A 23067-nucleotide genomic window follows, 5' to 3' on the forward strand; every position below is an offset into this window, starting at 1 on the left:
TCCGAGGCCACAGTTAAAGCTCTGCCATATGACGAGGTGGATCCTAGATGCTGCCACATGCTCAGCTGAAACTGCAGCTTTCTGTGTATTCGCACTATAATCGCTTTAACTGAGATAACCCTTGCCAATATTTTTCTACCATGACCTCAACTACAACTGCCAGTTTCGTGGTATTACATATAAAATTCTAACTTTAAATCGCTTTTGTGAAGTTGAAAGTTTCAGTATTTTCCCCACGCATGCAACATCTGTTTCAATACTTTATTATGAGAGATCATCTTATATAGTTCTCTTATTTGGTTAAAAATGCCTCCTAACCGCTCTTTTCTATATTGCATTGGGGCAGCTCTGAGCAACATCTTGGGAAACGTCCTTGAGTACCGTTCCGGCATTTCGCATGCTTACACCTGCAAAACAGATATTTTCAAATGAGTCTTCATATCATCAAAAGTTTTTGACTATGAAGTCTTATTTGTCATACATTGAGGAAGTGCCTTTCGTTGTGCTATTTATTCGCAAAGAGCAAAATGCAACCACAAATAACCGCAGAAAATTCTTGGTTTTGTTTCAGAACGCGTACTGTAACGATTGTAATTTTGGCATCGTCTCTTTTTGTATGCCGTCCAGCACTGCACGTGTAGGAAATTTATTATGACCATAGCTGTTACGCATATCGATGGGAATACGCACAGATTACATACAATCCCCGCTCTTTCCGGCAACAACAAAATCATTGAGGGCATCGTCGAGATCTGCATCACAGAAATGCGAAAGCATACGCTTTGGCTGCTCTTGACTTGTTCCTAGAGTGTCATGACTGAGCACTTTTGAGGGTCATGATTACAAACTAGTCTTGGTCATTTATGAATTTGACTTACACAAATCAAGGGCTCTATAGTCATGCCCATTGAATCTCTGATCTGACTGACGCATCACAAGTGGCTGTTACTCACGACTCAACTCTAATGACTCACATGACATGACATTTATATACCACTTGTCAATATATACACATTCATGACTGCCAGTTTCATCTTAATGTGACATCATATCGCAGGTTACATTTTGCGTTCCCCTTTTGCTTCCATGTTTCGTGGACACGTTTTCACAAACATAGCCAAGTAAGGGTTTCGCCTTAATAAGCGAAAGAATTGGACAAGGCAAACAGTGGAAGCCTGTGGCTGAGCAGCACCACCTCTCTGCTACAACAGCTGTCAAAACATGTCCTTTTCAGGGGACGCCACCCACGCGTCGTATTTACTTGCCGCCGCTGAAACAAGAACTCTGAACAAGGACTCGCCATTTTCCTCGGTGGCAGCACACACCTTACGTGACGTTGCACAATCTGCGGCTACCTGTGAGGTCATCCGCTGTCCAACGACACGAGTTTTGACAATTTTTTCGACTGCTACTTGCAACTGGAACTCTTCGACTAGGGCCCGCAGTACGTCACCTGGCTTAATGGCACTGCTTGGCACCTGCCCCATCACCGGTGATTCGTGGCAGTCCTAAGTGGCGGTGATAGATTATTACCTGGGATATTCAGAAAACATAGTCTAGGAGGAGGCGGGTACAGCCAGAAATTGGTTTATTGGGGAATATGTTCGTCTTCCTCATCGCTATCATTCTGACCCTGCCTTACAGCTTCGATATTTTCTATAAATTAACGAAGCCATTTGACGATTTCACTTGCCTGATTGCTGCGCTCAACCACTCACCTAATTTCCTGCGGTTTCCTGCTGCCATCGCCACCCCTTATAATCCAGAGACCACTGAATATCTTGCCTTCGCATTACATACACCGAACATTCTCATCTCGTTTTGATTTTCAGTATATATTCATGAATGCCAGTTTGTTCGTGCACATTTTCCTCCTTCCTTCTTCTCTAATAAGTTTAGGCGCCCTTTTTTTCTTCCCGTTGCTTGATACACTCTCCTCAATATTAATCCAGATTTTTTCATAACCTGCATGCTTCTGCCTAGTAGGTAAGTACCGGTGAGATAGAGTAATTTTGCAATTTTCCGGTAGGAATACATATAGACTGCCATTCACGGTCTGAGAGCATATCAAAAAGCGTTGTATTTATTTCACTATCTTGGCATGCATCTGTTGCCGCCGCGTACCACAAGTGGGTATAAAGTATCTGCACTTCCAGCGCATCGCTCCTTATCACAAAATTCTGCTCCCTTTCGAAGCTTAAAACATCTTTCGAGTTATGCACCCCTCGATTAAGGCATTTGGTCATTTGAAGTCAAGGGAAATCTCTAAATGTCTTTGCGGTTATGTTGAGTTATGGTTACCTTGTTAGTTGAGTGACAATCACCTAAAGAAAGACCAGTTTTACTTTGTACGTTATGTTTGAGGTTATTAGTATTTGAGGCACGTGAGCACAGTTATATTCGTTAACATAACAAGGATGCCAGTATTGCTAATTCTACTAAATTTGGTAAGCCTGGTTTGATCAACACAAGGGGCACTGCCTCCATTGGCTTCTTGACTGATGTGAATGCCGCAGATGCTAGTTTTCCTGCAGGCTTCACTTTCTAGGACGCGTTGTAGAATATAAGTCAAGGTTCAATACTCACAGGCAATTGTGCCAACCTCAAAATCTATGTGAAAGCGGCTGTTATTTTATCACTCACGTGCGCGTTGCGATAGTTAAATTCCTTCTGCAGATCCATAGCTGACAAGGCTGCTGTGTCGGGCTTACTGTTCCAGCTTTTAATGGATATTTCCCAGCAATGAGGCACACTGAAATGACAAACGATGAATTGAGGCAAAACAGAGTGAGAACGAGGAAACTCATTGACGGAAAAGTAGAATTTGAGTATTGAATTTTCAGTTACGTTGACAAATTTACTGAACAAAAAAGTGTCTTGGCTCAACAACCCTTATTGGTAAAGCCTTCCGCCACAGTAGCATGCAGCGTTTGACACTAAGACCGTGGACAGGGCTTCATGAAGCTTATACACGTCGACCCTGTGCTCTGTATGACGTCACAGAACATTTAAGGCCAGTACGGCGACGCCCATATCTCTTGTCACAATGATGCGTTATTCGCATATTGAGTATTTTTTAGCAAACCTTATTTTGTATGTTTTTTTCATTCCTTGTATCAATATGCCAGCTTGTGTAGAGTTAATTGTCGCTTACTGGCAATATGTAGCTAACGTGCATAGCGACAACGAATATAGTCAGGTAACCAGCGTAACCAGACTAAAGCATTCATGTTTTAAGACGATTATAACCTGTGTTAGAGTTTCTACCATTTTTATTCTTTGCGACATTTTGCCTTGAGTAGTCTATCTGTTCTCCTTTTGAAGTCAGGTAAAAAATTTTTAGTCCGAATTTTATGCCGACTACGTAAATTCGCAAAGGTCTTCAGTCAATTTCACGAACTTCTCTTTTCGGAATTCCAATTGTTTTTTTCGGAAGTCGCATCGGTACTTAAAATTTGATTTGTTTTAATTAACACTCACTAGTAATCAGCAGCATCGTCAGTAACCGTCGTTTACGAGCGTCCGGAGCGCCGCCTATCGCGGACGTCATTAGTGACGTTGAAAATATGCTTTTTGTACACCCAGCGTTGTTGTCGGCTTTCCTCTTCATACTTGACGTCTCGGTAAGAAGCTTGCTAAGTTTCGCGAACAATTTCACTCTGCAATTTTATTTCAACATTCGCCAAGTTTCTCCCTCGACGCAGTGATGAAACAGCTAGTCTCTTTTAAACAAATCCACTCGCTTCACCTGCTCGAAGCTACTGATTGTCACGCCGTAAGCAGAAGTTTTCCCATTCCCTTTCTAATAAATAGGTTCTCAATAAAATGCACAAGCGCTCAAGGCCGCTACCTGCCTTGTTACTTTTAGTGCTAACTCTGGGGATATGCGTATCCTGGCCGGACATTTCAAGAGACGAATTGGTAGCATTTGTGATAGAGTTTATACGTGAAAACAATAGCTAACACTGGTGCTGAGTACCTTTTTTGCCACGCAAATAGTATTTTCTGAAGAAATGACTGTCGAATTATTTGCCATCTAAGAACCAAAGTGAAAATTTTCCGTCGATCTCCTGGCAGAGGCTAACGTAAAAACTGGCAGCTAACGCTTTGTAATAAGGACCCACGTACCTTGCCCCTTGCCTTCCGTGGCGGCAGTTCTCGTCAAAAGAGCTGCGAATAATTTAAAACGAGAATTAGATAATATGCGGAAACACAAAATATAAAATCTTTTAATGACATCTTTGTTCGGCTTGACACGGCCGTGGGTTTGATAACAACCAGAATTGGCACCATACTTTTATTTTCAATGAATATTTGACATAATAACCGAAAACCTATCACTATCGTACTTCTGTTCATCCGCTTTGAAAAAAAAAAAAAAAAAAAAAAAACTGACTGGTGTAAATGACGCTGATTCCTGCTGTACTAACGCTTCCTAGACATCTGGTTCATTCTGTCTGCTGTGTGCTACGGCGTTCGAGGAAGCGCCAAAAGAAAAGCGTCGCACGGACACTGGATCGGACGCCCGGTGGGGTCAGCTTCGTCTATGCATGGATCGCCTGGTGACGTCATGACCAGTCGTGGCGGTACATGGCGCGCTCCTTGTCGAACACAACCAGCATTCCACTGAACGCATCAAAATTAACCGGCGTTCTATAATTTGTTTATAGGAAATTAAAGGCGCAGTATTTGTCACTCGCAGAATCCCGCTATCATCCTTAAGGTAGACAAGGGGGATTACGATGAACGTTTCACGATCCGGGGCGTGGCGCAGTTGCTAAAGCGCTCGGCTGGGGATCCAAGGAACGGAGGAGGAGGAAGGAATTTTTTTATTTTGTATTTTCTTATCTTCCTGAGTGGAGCCCTCAGTCCAGGGCTCCATGTGCAGCCTCGATTCTGCAGGCCCGCCAGAACAGCTGTCGCTGGTCTCGCGGGTTGGTGCTAATGAAACGGTCTCAGGAAGGAATAAATGCGTGTCAGTCCATAATTCCATTGGCCACTGCAATTCTCTCGGCCCGCTCGATTAGCTGGCATTGTTTGGTCGGCTCCTTGCGGGACAAGACATCTTCCCTAGAGGAGAGGGTGATGTGAGTTACAGGTGGAACGCCGCCGGTTAGTTTTCGGCAGGCCAAACAGAATGATATACTGTAGGTCGATGTTGTTGACAGGTAAGGCATTGTTCTGAGTAGTGGGTGGGGAAGAACAAATGTTTGTGGTACATATTTTTATACGTGCGAGTCTGCAGTTGTCGCCATGCCACAGCTTTGGCCTTGGTGAGTGTTGGTCTCGGCGATGGCAGTGTTGTTTGTGTACCGTAATATGAGGTAATCTAATGTGGACTGAGGTTCGATTCCCGGTGGAGACAAAGTTTATTTACGTATTTTTAACTACCTCCCTCGCAAGTGTGACACGCTCTGCTGACAGCTCCAGCTGACAATGATGAAGCATTAAAGGCTTTTGCCTTATTACAAAAATTTCTCTATCAAACCTCATCAGTCATGCAGACATTGCAACACGGACTGTAAACCACATGTATAATTATTGGAATTATACTCTACAACGACCGTATCGCCTCCATGGTCATTCATGCAGAAAGCAAGGAATTACTAATAAGGGCGTTCGGCAGCTGCATGTTCTCTTCGATGCCGTTCACAGCATATTTATAGGAACGATTTGGCCAGCTAAGGATAAGTGCTGACGGCGAATTCCGCACTTATGCAAGCCGCTGCTACTCTAACCTTGCATAGTGACTGAGAATGCGGATTGCAAAGCTTGAAGAATAACCGAGACGGACAAAGAAGAACGGTGAGCATAACTTCTGCAGAAAGCAGAAGTAGTGGGTAACAATTCCAGAATGGAACTCTAGTTACAAGTAAGCAGCGAGGAGCACAAAGTATGAATGTAACAGATGAATATAGGGCAAGTAGAGATCGTAGATCAGGACCCGGAAAGAATGATCATTACAATTGAATAGGGTTGGGGTAGAATGAATGAGAGGTTCACTTAATTATAGGTTGAAACCTCGGCAGTCATAGAGGTATTGCGAAATAAGGGTGTAGACGAGCCGTATGTGAAAGTACTGAGAGGTGTATATAGGGGCTGCACAGCGACCGTAGTTCTACAGAGAGAAAGTAACAAAATTCTCATGAAGAAAGTGTTAGGCAAGCAGACATGATCTCCCTAGTACGATTCACAGCTTGCTTAAAGTAAGTATTCAGAGACTTGGAATGGGAGCAGTTAGGGATAAGGGTAGATGGAGAATACCTCAGTAATCTGCGAATCACTGATGGCATCGCCTTTCTTAGTAATTAAGTGAACGAAGTACAAAGAAGGACTGATGACTTAGGAATAGTAGAAAGGTAGTTCAGTTCAGTCGTTCAGTCATGTCCGACTCTTCGTGACCCTATGGACCATGTCACGCCAGCTTTCCGGTCTCTCACTATCTTCATAACATCACATAATTTCATCTGCAGTGCCTCGAGGATGCCATCTAACCATCGCGTTCGCTGCCTACCCCTTCTCCGGCGACCCTCAACCTTTCCCAACATCAAATCTTTCTCCAGCGACTCCTATCTTCTCATCAGATAACCAAAGTAGCTGAGCTTTAACTTTAGAATTTGACCCTCCAATGAGCAGTCAGGGTTTATGGTCGACAATATCGACTATGGCAATATGGACCCTGTGGCCAGTCACAATACCATTAAAGAAAGGTAGGCTTGACAATTAATATGCAGAAGACTAAGGTAACGTTCTACAGCCTTGGGAAGAAACAGCACTTCACAATATTTAGCGAAGCACTGGTAGTGGTATGCGAATATGTCTACTTATGACTGGTAATTACCGCAGATCCAGACCATGAAAGGGAAATAACTAGGAAAATAAGATTGGGATGGAGCACAATTGGCAAGTAGTCGCAGATTATGACTAGCAGCTTACTGGTATCGCTCAAGAGGAAAGTGTACAACAGTTTCATCTTACCTGTACTCATTTATGGGGCTGAAATGTGGAGGCTAATGAGAAGGATTGTTTAGTTGAGGACAACGCAGAGAGCTATGGAACGAAAAGTGGTAGGGGTAACATTAAGAGATAGGAAGCGCGCAGAATGGGTAAGAGAAATAGCTCGCGGTAATGACATTCTAGTGGAATTCAAGAAGAAGAAATGGGCATGGGCAGAACATGTAGTGCGTAGAAAGGACAACTGATGGTCGCTTCGGATAACAAATTGGATTCCAACGGAGGGAAAGGGTAGCGGAGGGCGGGAAAGGTAGGTGGGCGGATGAGGTTAAGTTCACAGGGGTCAAATGAATGCAGCTAGCACAAGACCGGGTTAATTGGATGAGTATGGGAGATTCTTTAGCCCTGAAGTGGGTATATAGTGTGGCTGATGATGATGATATAACAAGTGCATTTTATCCCTATTCATGTGAAGTTCTTACTACGTAAACTCAGGTAGTGCAGTGAGCCATATCAATCTGAATGACGGCAATGACGTGTACAGGCAGGATGGTAGCAGTGTGAGACAAGGAGGCGACGGGAGCAAGTTATATTAGACTTGAAACCCAGAGGAAATACCCGTGGGCACGACATATAATGCGAAGGCAGTATAGGCACTTCATCGTTAAGGGCACATGAGCGGCTGTCAAGAAAAGACAACCGTAGCAGGGGCAGCAAATGTTAGTGGTCAGGTTCACGTTAGGATGTGTATGGGGATATAATGACATTCACGTCGCAGCATTAATTGCTGAGATATGAGAGACGCATTACCCTGTTGTGGGCGCCGTCAGATAGATTACTGTTTTGATCATGATGACGCGCGTGGAATGCTTCCTAGCTGCTGTAACCTTTTTTGTGTTGCAGCTGAGTAATATACTCTTTTGCAACATGTTATCTTTGAGCAGATGACTCGTATTTGTCAGCTTTGGTACTAGAGGGCCGTTCATGAAAATTCTTGAAACCACAAGTTAGATTTCATACTTTGGTGAAGCTGTAACGTAAATTCTGAAGAATGGCTATCAGCTCTGGTATTCTAACAGTTACAAAATGAACCAATATATTCGACATCTGGTATTTCGAATAAATGAAGTTATTTCAGCTGTACCCTTTATTCTGGTATTGACTCCATGCAATGGTTCTTATAACGGCTAAGAAACGACTTGTGAGGTCAGGTATAATATACTCGCTTCATATAAGGTATAAAAATACTGAGACTTAATGCCACGTAGAGGCCCTTAAAATCCGGCATATAATTTAATACATTTGCAAAACGTCGAGCTTTTAAGCTGTGCGGCTATCTCTCGTTCTTAGATTTTGGCCAGAATCATCCCACACGGCATCTTATAGTGCACGTATCGCCGTTACTTCTGGGTTATTATTGGTTCCCCGCCGCTATTATCGGAAGATTTCGTTAATCAAGTTAACAAATTTCTATCGATAGTTCGCCGTCGTCGACGTTTTCAACGTATTCAACGCCATGCTTTCAGAACACCTGTTCTTCAAAGCTTTAAGCCGATCTTGTGCATATTTACACAAGACGCTTTTCATGTTCTGGATAAGCGAGGCAACGAAGACTGCTAATCGTGTGGGCATAGAAAAAATGTTGTAGGCGGGAATGTAAACGAAGTTTGGGTAGCGAGGAAGTAAGCGAGCGCGATATAGATCATTTCGCAAATATGCAGGTTTATATCTGTGTGAATGGATCTTCGACCCAACTTGTATTTTCATAAATTTATGGCAACAATTTATAAAATTATTTTAAAGAGAAATGGATAAAAGTGTTATTGATTTCTTGATAGATTAGGTTTTGGACAAACTAGTCCGAAATATTTGGATGAAATGATAATGGAGTGTGCACTCTTACCCTACTCATCGATTTCTGGTTCCCTTTAAAATAGGACGTCTGACGTCGGCATATTCAGGTTTTTCTTTCCTTGTGCGTGCACCGCTGCAGTTCTAGCATTTCTGAACTAGTGCTTTAAGCTTCATTTATTGAATCTTACCTGCATCTATATAGCACATAGCCACCATAATGACTACCACGAACAATAATGTCCTTTTCATAGCTGATATATCCTTGACTTCGCTGCTTTACCTGAAATGAGATTAAAACATTTGATGTGAAATAACAAAAACACTACAAACTACCAGAGAGCTCACTTGCGCAGTGCACTGCTGGCACAAGCACATGCACGCAGTGGTGTATTATAAATAAGCCTCCAAGCTTTGTGCACGCTTATCCTCCCCACCCTACTGCACGAAGCTTTATAATGCCTTAATTTATGGACTTAGTCATTTTAAATCCAAGAAATTCACAAAGAGGGGAAGTGGCGCAGACGGAGGGACAACGTCATGTAGGCGGATGAGATTAGCAAGCTTGCTTAGTTAATAGGAACGCAGCTTGTAGAAATGGTATGTAGGAAACGTATAGAAGACATATTCGTCCTGCATAAGACGTGATAGGCAACTCGCAGCTTCTTTGGCATTTAACAGATTTAAATAATAACCAAATAATTCAACAAATATCGCTTTCTACTTTTACTCCAGTTGTGCTTCCTATTCATAGCTCACATTAATATTTCTGTCGCGTCACTTTAAGAAACTCTCTTGTACACGGTATAAGCAATATGTAACCGATTACTAATACAATTACTGCATTTAAAACTGGACTGATTACAGTATCAACTCCACACAGCCCCAGAAAAGACATTTAATGTTTACTGAATAGTAATCGAGCATATGTCGTTAATTTCCTTCAACCTTTATTACAATAAAAAAAAAAAAAACACACGTTCGGCTTGCCGTAAGTATTGCGGCTCTACTCGAATTTTCGCACGTTAATTTTCACATGCGTTGTTTTTCAAAGTTCGATCGCCACTGATTTTGCAACGTTTCCTCATAAGGACATCAGCGTCTACACTAAACAGTGTCAGTGTAAGCGCTGGTGCGTAGGGTGGTGTAGGGTTTAGGGTGTGTACAGCCGCTCGTATTTGCGCAATGCTTCGAAGCCAGTTTCTACTTCCTCTGTGAAGTGCAGCGTTTCCTTACGGGCATTGTGAAACGGCACTGGAGGTGGGACTACTGTAAAGCTGAAAACCGTGTCTGTAGGCGCTTTTTATAGATGTCAGATGTGGCTTCTGGTGCAGAACCGTAACAAGGCCGCTTCACTTCTTTGATCAAAATCTGGCAAAGCTGCCATGAAGTCAGGCCGCCATGCAAAGTCTTCACATTGTCACACACTCTTCATCTTGGCAGATTTTTTTTTTTAAAAGGAAGCAACTGATTTCTAGTAAATAATTACTCAAATGTATTTAAATCACAGAAAACTTTACGCCTTCAATAAGTAATCATCTCATTATAAATTACAAAAAGTGCAAATAATTACAAATCGCCACTCAGTACAACTGGGGACAACAAACGCAAAAATAAAATGAACAAAAGGACAGACTGGACGGCACTTCAATTCTATGTTAGTGAATTCCTTATCCTCAATCGCAGAAAATTTAGACACGTGTTCTGTGTTGCATTTTGAATCCTTAAATGACAGCAAAGAAGGCTTCTTCATTTGGCAGTTTCTCATTGCATCGCAGTTTTAGGCGCTACAGTCAGTTAGATAAAATGTTTTCACTATACCAAATAAAGCTTTTTCGAAGAACAACAAGACAGACAGCGAAATTTTGTTCGAACAAAATTATGCCTTGTTGGCAGTCCACGCAGCCAATGGCGTTACGGATGCCTTGGTAACAGGCACCTCCGGCATGGTAATTGCCTGACCTGGCAAATATAACACTCAGCTTGAGTCATTGTGCCTTTTAAATCGCACGGAAGAAGCAAATAAATTTCTCCTTCAACAAAAGCAGAGCAAATAATAAGGTGCAGGTAAACTGTGAGATGAAGTACGAAACAGTGCCTGCAGAAGTCATGCCTTTTTGGTCAAGAAATGAAAAACTCTATAATATTTTCAACTTCAAGAAACCACCGGGCAGCTTCGGAGTTTGCCATAAGAGAGAGTACGCGGAAAGTACTATAAAAATTTAAGGCATATATCTGAACGTAGAAATGCTAGTTATTCTTAAAGGGACTCATATAGCTCAGAAATGGCAACGAAGTTAAGTGTTTTGGGTGAAAATGTGAGGGGCATGTAGTCAAGAAGTGCTTCGCGAAGGCGCGTGATGTTCTAAGACAGAGTACCGGATTTCTATATTCGTACACTTGGCGACACAAAAATGAAGCTTTCTCATTATAATCAATGTAATACCTCCACCTTTGCACACTCTGTGAAAAATAACACAGGTGGCTAGATTGCTGTAATTAATGGCTGCATGCTTCAAACACAGTATCTTTTATATCTGTCTAAGTAGCACTTGTGGTCAGGTTGCATGTAATATACCGACCATGTTCTTAGACTAAAGCGTTAAAACAATGAAAGGCCTTAAGCCCAGTGAGCCAATGTGTTCTTATCTATCAAATGGTGTCTGATGATCTAAGAAAATTAATATTATATGAATCACAATCAAACAAATATGCGACAATAACAGTATTAGGCAAAATGCGGGTTGAAGATAACGTTCAGAGAAGGACTGCATAATAAGCACACCGTACAACAAAGTGATTCCCTAAATGCAGAAATATCAAACGTGTCCCTTACAAAACAAGAACTTCGCGATTCTCTGGTCCGCATTTTAAAAATGTTTCTATGGAGAAAAAATAGTACAAAATGAACTCACCGATAAAGGTGGCGTACTTTCGCTATGGAGCGTTGAACTGTACCGTGGGCTCTCAGGAAGTGGACACTGCTTTTATAATAAAACGAGAGCCTCTCAGTCAATTATAACTAACTCAATTAGGGCCTTGAATATGCTACGAAAATAGAAAACACAAATCTTCTTAGCAATAATAACTTAAAAGAAAACATTCTAAAGTAACGGGAGGCATTACTGATTAAAAGGTCGTTGTCAAGTCACAACGCAAAGAATGAGTGCCGTGGACCAGAAAAGGGAAATATAGAAATAACAAAATGCGTAGTTTTCTTTGTCTTGTGTTGACCTTTTTGCATGTGGTAGTAGCTCCAGCTTTCGATGGATTCAAACTGTATTTCTCGGAATGAGAGTTGAGCCTTTCGTTCTCCATCAGAAACGGGCGCTGAGAATTGACACAGTGTTATCCACAGCTTCTTAGCAAATATTTCATCCGGCGTACACGACCAGTTACGTTTCGAGTTACCCGCCAGATTGGGAATAGCTACAGATGATCATCAATTACGTACTGCGTACGCTGCCAATATCGATTTCACCATCAAAATCAGCATTAACAGAGAACATTGTATGCACACACGAAACCTTCAAAGCATTCCAAGTAAATATCAGACAGAGAATTTCTAACTGTCACGTTTCAGAAGAGGGGAAACCTTACGTGAAAGGACAAATACAGTTAATGGGGAAGCTACTGCTGAGAGAATTCTCGCCAAAGCAGGAAAACTGTATGAAAGGTGTGAAGTCATACATTATTCTAGCTTTATCGCCAAATTCTCAATCCAATTATTCCAGGTAACTATCTTCTGCATTACCTGTACAATAAAAGGTTGCATACTTTCTTATTTCCAAGAATAACGCTGTAGTATCTTTTTCAACGGGCCGGCACAGCCTCTAGGCGGCCATAAAAATGTATATCTTTGTCCATGTCCCACCTCGGTTATAGAAAAGGGTTTGTTAAAAATTATACGACTATTCCAACTTGTTTTCAATCAAAATCAATATTCGATGCAATATAATTGGCGTCTCAATCTCTGTTGGCGTTCTATAAACAGTTAAAGAGCAAAGTATGTTGACGAATTGTTTCATGGCATAGATACTGTTCTTTTGTACTATTTCACGGTACTGTAAAATAATTAAATCTTCCACAAATAAGATGTAAAGGCACGCATGGGGCAAAGAATACTTGGAACTGCAAGGTACAAGATTTTCGACAATAGCTATTATAAATCCTCACTTTGTTTAAAATATTTTGGTATGTATGACTACATATGCTTAAAAGATACTCTTATAAAGCTCGTTAATATACAACCCGATCTTGTCACTAACATGTTTTCAAGGAATGGACATAATCCGCGAAATGTTGGTATGTTTCTTTCAAAACATCATTGAAGCACCTAAGGTCCCACACAAATTTGATGCTGCGTGAATGATTTACTTCTAGTTAAGTTTAGAATCTATAACTGATTCCAATTTAAAACATAGGGATATGCTGCATTGAAGCTTATTTTCATGTTTTGTTTATTTCATATATATTGTTTTATTTTGTGACATATTTCTGCAATTATCTATTACATCTTTTTTGTGCGAAAATATTTTGAATTTGTTATAAGCGAACATATCTTTATTCACGTTGCAGTTTGAAAATAAATTTCCCGTGCTTAAACTTCACAACTATTCAATGCTGGGTATGAGTGCTGAAAAACTTTCTTAACTCCGCGGCCTATTAGGGTACCAATTCACGCCTATTGATTGGAAATTTCCTATATATCCCGAAGTCTCACAAACGACTTTTCCGATTCGTTTAAGGCACTAAAATTGTTTGCAGCTCTAAAATAAATATTTATTCTCGCGTCATTCATATGATTTGCCACAGCTGTGGACACGAAATCCAGATCATACCGAAGGCAGCTACAGCATTGTTTTCGTTCAGAAAGTCAAGGAGGATGATCGTTCAACCACTTAACATTGGCGACCTGGCATAAGCACGAAAATGATACATTGTGGAGTTTGTGTGAAGTTTGAGGACACATGGGCAGTTAAGTTGGTTGGTTGGTTTGTGGGGTTTAACGTCCCAATGCGACTCAGGCTATGAGAGACGCCGTAGTGGAGGACTCCGGAAATTTCGACCACCTGGGGTTCTTTAACGTGCACTGACATCGCACAGCACACGGGCGCCTTGCTTTTCACCTCCATCGAAAAGCTGCCGCCGAGGCCGGGATTCGATCCCGCGTCCTTGGGAACAGTAGTCGAGCGCCGTAACCACTGCGCCACCCCGGCGGGGTACATGGGCAGTTAAGTGGATCCTATCCACAACGTAAGGTTTTATATAGGTGCCCCGTGGGAGGAAGAAAAAATTGTTTATAAAACAGAATTACTTTTTAGATTGTGTGAATCTTTTAGCAACTATCATAAATATAGTCAAAAGAATTTTAGCCTAGGTGTAAGATACATTTGAATGGAATGTGCGCCTTGCTTTTCACCTCCATCGAAAAGCTGCCGCCGAGGCCGGGATTCGATCCCGCGTCCTTGGGAACAGTAGTCGAGCGCCGTAACCACTGCGCCACCCCGGCGGGGTACATGGGCAGTTAAGTGGATCCTATCCACAACGTAAGGTTTTATATAGGTGCCCCGTGGGAGGAAGAAAAAATTGTTTATAAAACAGAATTACTTTTTAGATTGTGTGAATCTTTTAGCAACTATCATAAATATAGTCAAAAGAATTTTAGCCTAGGTGTAAGATACATTTGAATGGAATGTGCTGATTGAAAATCTGAGATGTAATACAGTGTTCATCATAATATTGTGTAAAGCATTTTCGACGAATTTTTGATCTTTTTTATGAACCTACAATCGAGCTTGCGGTCTTTTATTTTTTTTTTTCAACCTATAAATTGCATGGTGGTCTGTGTAGGTTTGGAATAATACTGCGTGTAAGATGGATGTGTCCAGTGCTAAACCTGCCATTCACCTGCTACTCGATTTGCTAGGAGTCACGTAATATGCATTCTAGTATTTCATTGTAAGGTCATATTGTCCGAGGGAGGGCTCAGAATCCAGAAAACATCAAACAGCGTTCGAGCTCAGTCTTGTAGCTAGCGCGCTTCTTCTTTCTCCTACACTGCTGTGTGTCTTCGTCGCCACATAGTTATAGTTATTATATTATAATATAAGTTATGTTTGAAGCACAAAGGGGGTGGTTTATTACGGCAGTTGACTAGGAAAAACAATTGGAGGACGTTTATAAGCTTCGCCTTAACGGTTGACGTGATATAGCGCGTTCGTTTCCTTCACCTTGTTTTTAGTTGCGACGGACTGAGATCACCGCAATGACTCAGCACATTCAGTAGAATGGACTCCAATACAATGACTGATCGTCTTCAATTCTTTTTAATTATAACGAACTAAGACACGATGATTACCATTCATTCTTTAGTTGGGACGGGCTATGCAGCAATTAATCAGGCCTTTTTATTTCCTGCTCTCGATAACTTTATTTTAAATTCTTTTCTGTATTCGAATTTCTTTGTGAATTATTAAATATTTTGTATTATTGAAGTTTATCAATTATTGAAGGATATAGTATTAGGCACCAATCACCCATCACACTAACCATCCATTACCTTGCACACAACGAGCAACTACAGGCCTCCGTTTTTCATGCAACGTTCCGACCACTTCCGACAACTCTCGAAAACACCCGAGCCAGAACTGAGATTCGGCGACTGCGTTTGGACTGAATGAGCTTTACATTCTTTGCGCATTGCAGGTGGGGTTTATTCGGGAAGAACAAAAGTTGAATTAATCGGCGAATCATGAACAGTTTCTCAACAAACGAAAAAAAAAAAAAAAAAAAAAACTGGAGGTGGACATGAAATGGTACAAATAAGAACACTAAAGTGAAATGGATTGTATTGTGCATGATGTAGAAGTAATCAGAACAACAACTTTCTTTCTGTCTTTATTTAATTCTAAAAAGACATGCGAGGTTACGGAAGCGTACTCAAGGATCTTTACCCAGAGGCTAGTCGTGGATCCCGAATACAAGGTGAGTATCTCTACTGACAATTCACAGCAGTGAGAAAAAAATACAGTTCAACGATGCGGACAGAAAATCTGCAATGCATAACAACATTGTACAAACTGGGATACCAACATAGGTAAACAATATACGCAAGCAAAAAGTCATTTCGCATTATTATTGCACTGTTCCCCAGAATAACATAAAATGTTGTGTCACACCCCAGGTAGAGATGCAAGCAAAGTCGGTGAGTTAAGACACCTCAATACCTACAAAAATTTCTGCATTGCTCTAAATGCTTTAGGCGAACATTTACTGATGTAGGGATATAATTCTGTGCCTTAACCCTAAAAAACCAAAGCTGCCAATGGCTATAAGGATTGTTAGATGTTAGAATTAAGTACACTCCATGCATATAGAATGAATAGGCGGTGTCATTGGAAATTATATTGGTTATATAAATTTTTGTTAGTATTTTAGATTATATAGTGGCATAACGCCGATTTGTATCGATAAATGCCGCAATGAAGTCGTAAATGCTTCAAAATATATCTGTCTAAAAGCACTTTTTTTGCAAACTTACAAGAGAACGAACGCACAAAAGGTATGTAAAGCCCCAGGCGTGAACGTAGTATGTAAAATTTGAACGTCGACGCCGTATTTGTTTGGCCAACGCGACTTCGCACTATCATGACAAAAAAAAAAAAAAAAAAAAAAAATAGACAGCGAGTGGTTCTTGATGTTAGGTGAAAAAAAAACCGCTTATCATGAAAAGTTTGGTCATCACGAATAAATAAATTAATCGTGTAGGCTACAAAGCTGAAGTAGAAACCAATCGAAAAAATCTGCATTGACATTTGTTCCAGAGAGGTTAATAACCCTTAAACTCTAATTATTGCTGTTTTTCTATATTTTTAAATTCGGCGCCTGGTCACTGTCCGTGTCGTCAAATTTAAACTAAATATACTGCTATTTTGTGCTTCAATTAAAATTCGAAAAGAAAAATGAAACTTGGCACCATAAAATCTTCGGAGGTTGTGGAGTCACCAGAGGTTGAGAAGAGGTTCCTGAACAAAACCTCAGTAGTTAGTCTGATACATTCCTGTCCAAGATTTATCAGAAAGGTCGTTCCGTTAAAGGTTAATACGAGGACATACAAGCAGCTGTGGGTGGCGGGGAATCTAGCAACATAAATATCGAAAGGAGCGGGGTGAAGTCTGAGTAGAAACGGATCAATGTAGAGATTACAGTCGGGTTTGAGTATGGGAAGGTCAATTAAAACGTGAAAAGTCAAAGAATTTGAAGCACAAACGATAAGTCAGTGACAGCTTAGGACAATGAATGCCGCATTCCACAAGGAAATCATTGACATTTTCGGTATATTAGTAATTGTAGAATATTCAATACCATGTCTACAGTTTCGTTCCGCTCACACGATAATCATTGGTAATGTCTGTTAATAGCTACATGTCTTCGCTTCCTCTCTCTGTTGCCTGCCGTTAGGGCAATTCGAACATATTGTTACAAAGCGGCAAGCCGATGAAGAAAGGAAACAGACCATGGCCGACGGCGATGATAGGTGACGTTTAATGAATGCTGGCGGGACTAGCGCGAGCATGCCTGCCCATGCCAGTGCCCACTTCTTACTCGTCCGTAATAATATTGTCACATTAGGCGGTGCATACGCATAACGAAAGAAGAAGAAGACTCTCGTGAGTTTGAGAGAAGACGACGTTCAACAGCGTCGGCTGGTGCCTGCAGAGAACGTCTGTTTGAAAGCCTTGTCTTCGGTGTCCGCCCTCTGCTACAAGCTGAACTACCCCGTAGCTACCCCGTAATAAACGGCACTTGGGAGAACCTTGCTTAATAAAGCCACCAAACGTTCTTTTAACTCGCGCGCTTGAGCATTTTGCCTTTTAATAGGGCCTATTTATCAAAACGGCTTGGCGAGTCAAGCGACTCGCATCGCATTAAATATTTCACAACTTTCTTTTCAATTATGCATCATGATCTGAACGCTCCGTGGAGCTCTATATTTCTTTAACGTAAACGACGAGGTACGCACTAGGAACCTTAATCTGAAGTGAAGGAGCCATTGCAATCTTTCTTCCCTCTTGACGGTTGCGAACACCTCAAACAACCTCTTGAAAAGCCTTCCATGTCTTTAGGACAAATTCATTGTTTTCATTACAGGTACGAATGGCCCCATGCAATGGCCTCATGTTATTTTTCCAATTCCTATCCTCTATTCCTTTCTCCAACATAACCTTCTGTTTCGGAATAATCCTCGTAAATCTATCTAGTTAGTGTTTTTTGTGGTAGATATTTGTGTTTTACGGTTCCTCGCGTAGTTAGTTCTTTCGATGTGAACTTGAGCCAGAGAGTTATGGAGGAGGGCAGGAAACTGTAGCATGGAGGCGGTTAGTTGCGGCGTTCAGCAACATCGAGTGTTTAGTTCATTATGCCGAGTCGGTGAATAATATATTCAACCTGCAAGAGGAGGGGTTTGTTCGCTTGATGCGAGCTGGTGATTAATATTCAGGAGAGAGAAGTTGTAACAACTGGACAGCAACGATGTTTTATTTCTGATCTTATTCTTAAGAAATATGCACAGTTCAGTGAAGTTCATCTGTCCTCTAGTGAAGGTTCATTTGCTTTCGCATAAACGCTTGATACAGGGCTTACACGAGAAACGTGTACCAACGATACGTACATATTTTCACGTATGGTGGCCACGCTGTGCTATAGAAAAAACATCGTCAACCTAGAGAAGAGCTTACCAGCGAGTAATAATGTCTAAAAGTCATGTTCTATTTAATCTCCAATGTTTCCGTAAAGGAATCCTGAATATATTAAGGCGAAAGCCCTTCTAGGCTCATGGTGAATATCTTGCACCTGCGAGATTTGTCAGCGAGACGCCGCAATAGGTTCTGGCGTCAACATAGTTTCCCTAGTAAGGACGTCGCAATACGTTCTGACGATGAAGCCAAAGAAAATAAATTAATGAAAGTATAATGAGTACACAAACACGCAAGATAGAGGAAGAAAAGGTAGACAGAAGAGGAAGAAGAAAAGGAGGAAAGGCTTTTGCCATTAGGCTCTTAAGTGAAGCTAAGTGCAATCATGTATTTTTTTTTAGGATGGAGGTGCCCTAGTTCCTTTTGCTTATGAGGCAGTAACGTGAAACGTTTATCGATACGTAAACTAAACATTTGTGCTCCTGTTTACAGGCAACGTACCTTTACTCAAACAGATGGTTCATTCAGCTGCGAAGCTGGCGCTTTGTATTAATGCATTAAGAAGATGACTGCCTTCGGCTCCCTCTAGACGTCCAAAGCCTTTCATCTGCTATATAAGCACTGCAAAGTTACCAGTGAAACATTGGATAATAAATGCCAAACTCATTGCAGAAATAATGCATATGTTTTAGATCCAGGCGAGGATACCTTTTCTCTGCAAAGTTATCAACCAGATCCTCTCACTGAACGTCAACACCCTTACCAAGTTCTTTTTCCACATGTACCGTGTGCGTTTATCGCATCAGCCATCGGTTATCTTGCCTTCGCATATCAAGCATGCCCCTGCTCCTTTCTTCTAAGTTTCACCAGTGATATCGTCTGCGGTGAAGGCCTCCCAGGCACTGCTCCGCTTTATGAGAACCACAGGCCTAATCGAAAGACTATGAGTTTGCTGTTATGTTAAGTGATATGACTATGACGTGATGTGATGTGGCGTGTTTGTTATGTGACTGTACTAACTTCAACTATCCCTCTCTCACAACTTTTATATCCACTCATCCCCTTCCCCCAGTGCAGGGTAGCAAACCGGTTGCTTTTACTGGTTAACCTCCCTGCCTTTCCTCCTCATCTTCCTCTTCCTTCCTTCACCAGTGATGGCGTTAACCACGATTTTCTCCCTGGCTCGTTTTGTTGTCCTCAGGCATCATCAACCTAAGCTCATCATTCGCCTTTTAGGCTCGCTGCATTCTCGGACACTTTTGTTTATTTATTTGTTTATTCTTACCTCCCAGGACTGTACACGTATATCACAGGGGAGTGGGCAGAAAGAAATACAGAATAAACAATGTAAAAAGCGGGCAAAAAATCCTATACAGAGGGCACAAGTTAATTTTAGCCAAAGGCTCCAAAATAAAACATTCGCTGTGGGCCAGGGAAACCGCTTTAATACAGCTGTCAATCGTATTGTGCACCACAGGCAATTTTTTTGCAATTAAGTTTTACCTAAGATAATATTCCTAAATTTCTAAATATTGACTTTAGACAATAAATGTGATTTGAAAAGTTGGAGAGCACCGTCAGAAACCCCCATTCCATTTACCTGCGGTAAATAAAGCCTCACGGGTATCTTTTTCTCGAGCTCCAAAGAAAGCCCGCGAAATAAAAAAACTATCACGTGACGAGCGCATTTGTGAGCCACGATTGTGGTGCTCTCAATCGATATTGTGGTTCACTCAATCGATTGTGGTTCACTCAATCGATGAGTGAACGATATTATCTGCGGCCGTGCTGCCCTGTTCCAGCTGTATATAGAGTTAATACAACCAAGACTAGACGAAATCAGCTGTGGAACTCCCATATAAACCCTCTACGCTCCTTTGCTAATATTATTCGCAGCCATCATTGTCCCTTTGCGCATGGTAGCCAGCACTTTCTACGCGACTTTTGGACGAAATCTAGCGAAAGTTACGGCGTACCACGCTGGAAGCATTGCAGGCCGCGTGCGTCGCAGATCCCAATATTTGCAGTGCGGTGCGTGGCACGGTGCTGCGGCGCAATGTAATATTGCTAGCTGAATATCTCCTAGTTAGTTTGTCAAGCTTAGGCGACTGTGTGATTTAGACGGTTAGTCAAGGTGGTAGCGAGCCCTGGCGAGCGAGATATGAGAATCTGTAAAAATACAGCCGTGGCAGGGGGGGAGGTATGCCGATTTGAAGTGGGCCAAAAAAAAAAAAAGTGTTTAGACATAAAACGAGAACTAATAGGACGTTGGGATGCCATGTAAGCCTGTCCTTTCTGAATTTCCGTAAATTATCATTGGGAGGGCAGTTGTAGACGTAAGGAGTGACGTGCATGCTTTCATACAGCTCTGTGTACGTGCAAGAATTTGGTGGGCGGTTCTGGGTAACCCAGGGTGAAAAAGATCGCATATTTTGATTCACCAGTATCTAAGGACAATATATCTTCTGCCTACGAATCTAGTGACGTTAAACCTTTGAAAAAGCGTTATTATAAATTCACGAAACAGATTTGTCATTTCGAAAAAAATCTGTAGAATGCAAATAGAGCTTACTTCTCCTCCGTGGCCACTCGCCACTCCCCGCTAGCAGTCGTTGCCCTCATTTTATTACACAGTTGGCGTTGAAATATTGTATGTGATTAATCGACTCGGCACCTATGAAAATGATTGTGATTCATGGCAAACTCGGTCATTTCTACGAGCCCTTTCTTTAGGTGGACGCGCTTGCAGTGTCAGAGGATTGCTTTCATTACTGATTACCCAGACGTTAATATATGTTGCCTAAATCCGACATTCAGAATCTTTGTCCAAATAATTTTAAATGGCGAGCTTTGAAGCGGATGTTGGGCACATGACGCCGTGTTACTTTCGAGGTAATGTAATGTTTGCAGTGGTGAAAAACGAATTATCGTAGTGAGCAGGTTATGAGCCACGCTAATGTTACGTCTCCGGTGAAAACGTACCAGCATTTCGCTGGCGTCCGGACGGACTACCGCCCAATATATTCCGCGTTTATTCTCGGACCAATACGGTTGTCTGTGGTTGGTTTTGTTGCATCAGTACTGCGCAAATAAGCTTGTTCGGACGCTGGCAATTGCACTTTGCGCACATCTGTGGAATAAAATGTTATTGTGCAGTGTAATGTTACTTTAACAATTCATTTAAACGTTTTTTCATCAGTATTACGGTTCTTAACTCTTTTGCTGGCTCTCATCATTTGTATTAATTTTCACGTGGTAATATGAGAGAGAATCGAACAATGGTTGATGGGGACCCTCAGGTCCTAAGCTAACATTCTACAAGGGGCCTGTATTCGTCTGGGCAGCGAGATCATCACTGTCAGGGTGTATATAGGTTTTTGTTTCCGAAGAATAAAAGTTAGGAAGTAGAGAGGGGCGCAGAATTAGTAGTGCGAGAAGTTGATTTTTTCGGGGATAGAACTATCTCGACTTGGGTCCGATGAAAATGTGACCCGAAAAAGATAACAAAACGTCAACGGGAGGGAAAAGTAAAAGGTGGTGTGGATGATGAGTCAGCACAAGGGGCAGGTTCGATGATGGCAGATTTTTCTAGGAAGAGGCCATGCATTCAAGGGAACCTGATAAGCAACATAGCTGCCGCAGAATACTTGTCAAGAGCTTTCCGGAAGTGCTGGAATACCAGTATAGACCAAAAATGTCAGACTAAAGAAAAAAAAAAAAAAAGGAGGAGGGAGATGGGAAGAAGACAAGGACAATTGAAAAAATAATTAGCGACTCATTCCTGGAGATGTTCAATTGAAAGCATGCCATTTAGAAAGAGAAAAATGATAATTTTGATACTTGAATTCAGTCTTTGAAAATTTCATAAGGTCACAATTAAAGAGGAATATACTTTAGAGTTGTATTGATAAAAGTCTACTTTTTTATTGCTATCAGGACAACCTTTCATGATGCTTTTTTGCCAACTAATCTTCTGAAGAACAATCTGCATAGAGTCGACGTTATATTTCTTGGTCGTTTCCAGATAATACTATGAGAAAAACAAATTTTTGAGGAGTAGCACTTCATTCCATACTTACAGAAGGCTGATGCTCTGAATAATAATAATGTTAAATACTTTGCTATCAAAAGCCTCCCTTATATCGTGGGACCTTTAAATTCTCTATATAAGGCAACGTCACCTCCTTGACGTGGAGACACACTGTTGGGCATATTTTGCTGGAAGCAAGTAAATCTTAGCTGTAAGTTGATTCTACCTATGTAATATTGTACCTTAATCATGCTACATAGGCTTCATGCTATACTTCAGGCCTTCATGAAAGTATCCGCTAATGCATGGGAGCCATGATTTTGGTGGCGAGACATCATTGTCCAAAATATAACACATACCTTTCTTAGTAAGCAACTTATCATCTCTGAATAGTTGCTATAAGCTGCAATGTTTGTTATTCAACATTAATAAATACACTTATTAAGCTTTTCTAATCTTTCACTATACAATATGTTGGTTACATATACCATTTCTCATCCACTCCTGTACTAAAGACGTTTATCAGATGGCCAA

The 23067-nt window shown here is 41.3% G+C and overlaps 1 protein-coding gene and 1 long non-coding RNA gene across 4 annotated transcripts in view; one reads left to right on the forward strand and one right to left on the reverse strand.

Annotated features, from left to right (window-relative positions):
• The window catches only part of LOC146189712 (uncharacterized), a 40181-nt gene that overhangs the window by 2359 nt on the left and 14755 nt on the right, over positions 1 to 23067 (forward strand). For 2 of the 3 annotated variants that reach the window (XR_014707680.1, XR_014707681.1), the window contains exon 2: positions 15724 to 15792. This is a non-coding gene — a long non-coding RNA (uncharacterized LOC146189712). Of the gene's footprint in view, positions 1 to 15723; positions 15793 to 18995; positions 19171 to 23067 lie in introns of those variants that run through there. The other variant, XR_014707682.1, reaches the window with a different exon arrangement.
• Positions 248 to 12314, reverse strand: LOC146189713 (uncharacterized). The gene is made up of 6 exons (XM_084603421.1): positions 12267 to 12314; positions 11721 to 11789; positions 8997 to 9088; positions 4129 to 4170; positions 2644 to 2752; positions 248 to 407 (listed from the first exon to the last, which is right to left on the reverse strand). Exons 1-6 carry the CDS (start codon positions 12312 to 12314, stop codon positions 402 to 404), a joined length of 366 nt encoding a protein of 121 aa, XP_084459547.1. The 3' UTR covers positions 248 to 401.

Source organism: Amblyomma maculatum, chromosome 5 (assembly GCF_055883805.1).
Source record: "Amblyomma maculatum isolate TAMU_Amacu chromosome 5, ASM5588380v1, whole genome shotgun sequence".
NCBI classification, from domain to species: domain Eukaryota; kingdom Metazoa; phylum Arthropoda; class Arachnida; order Ixodida; family Ixodidae; genus Amblyomma; species Amblyomma maculatum.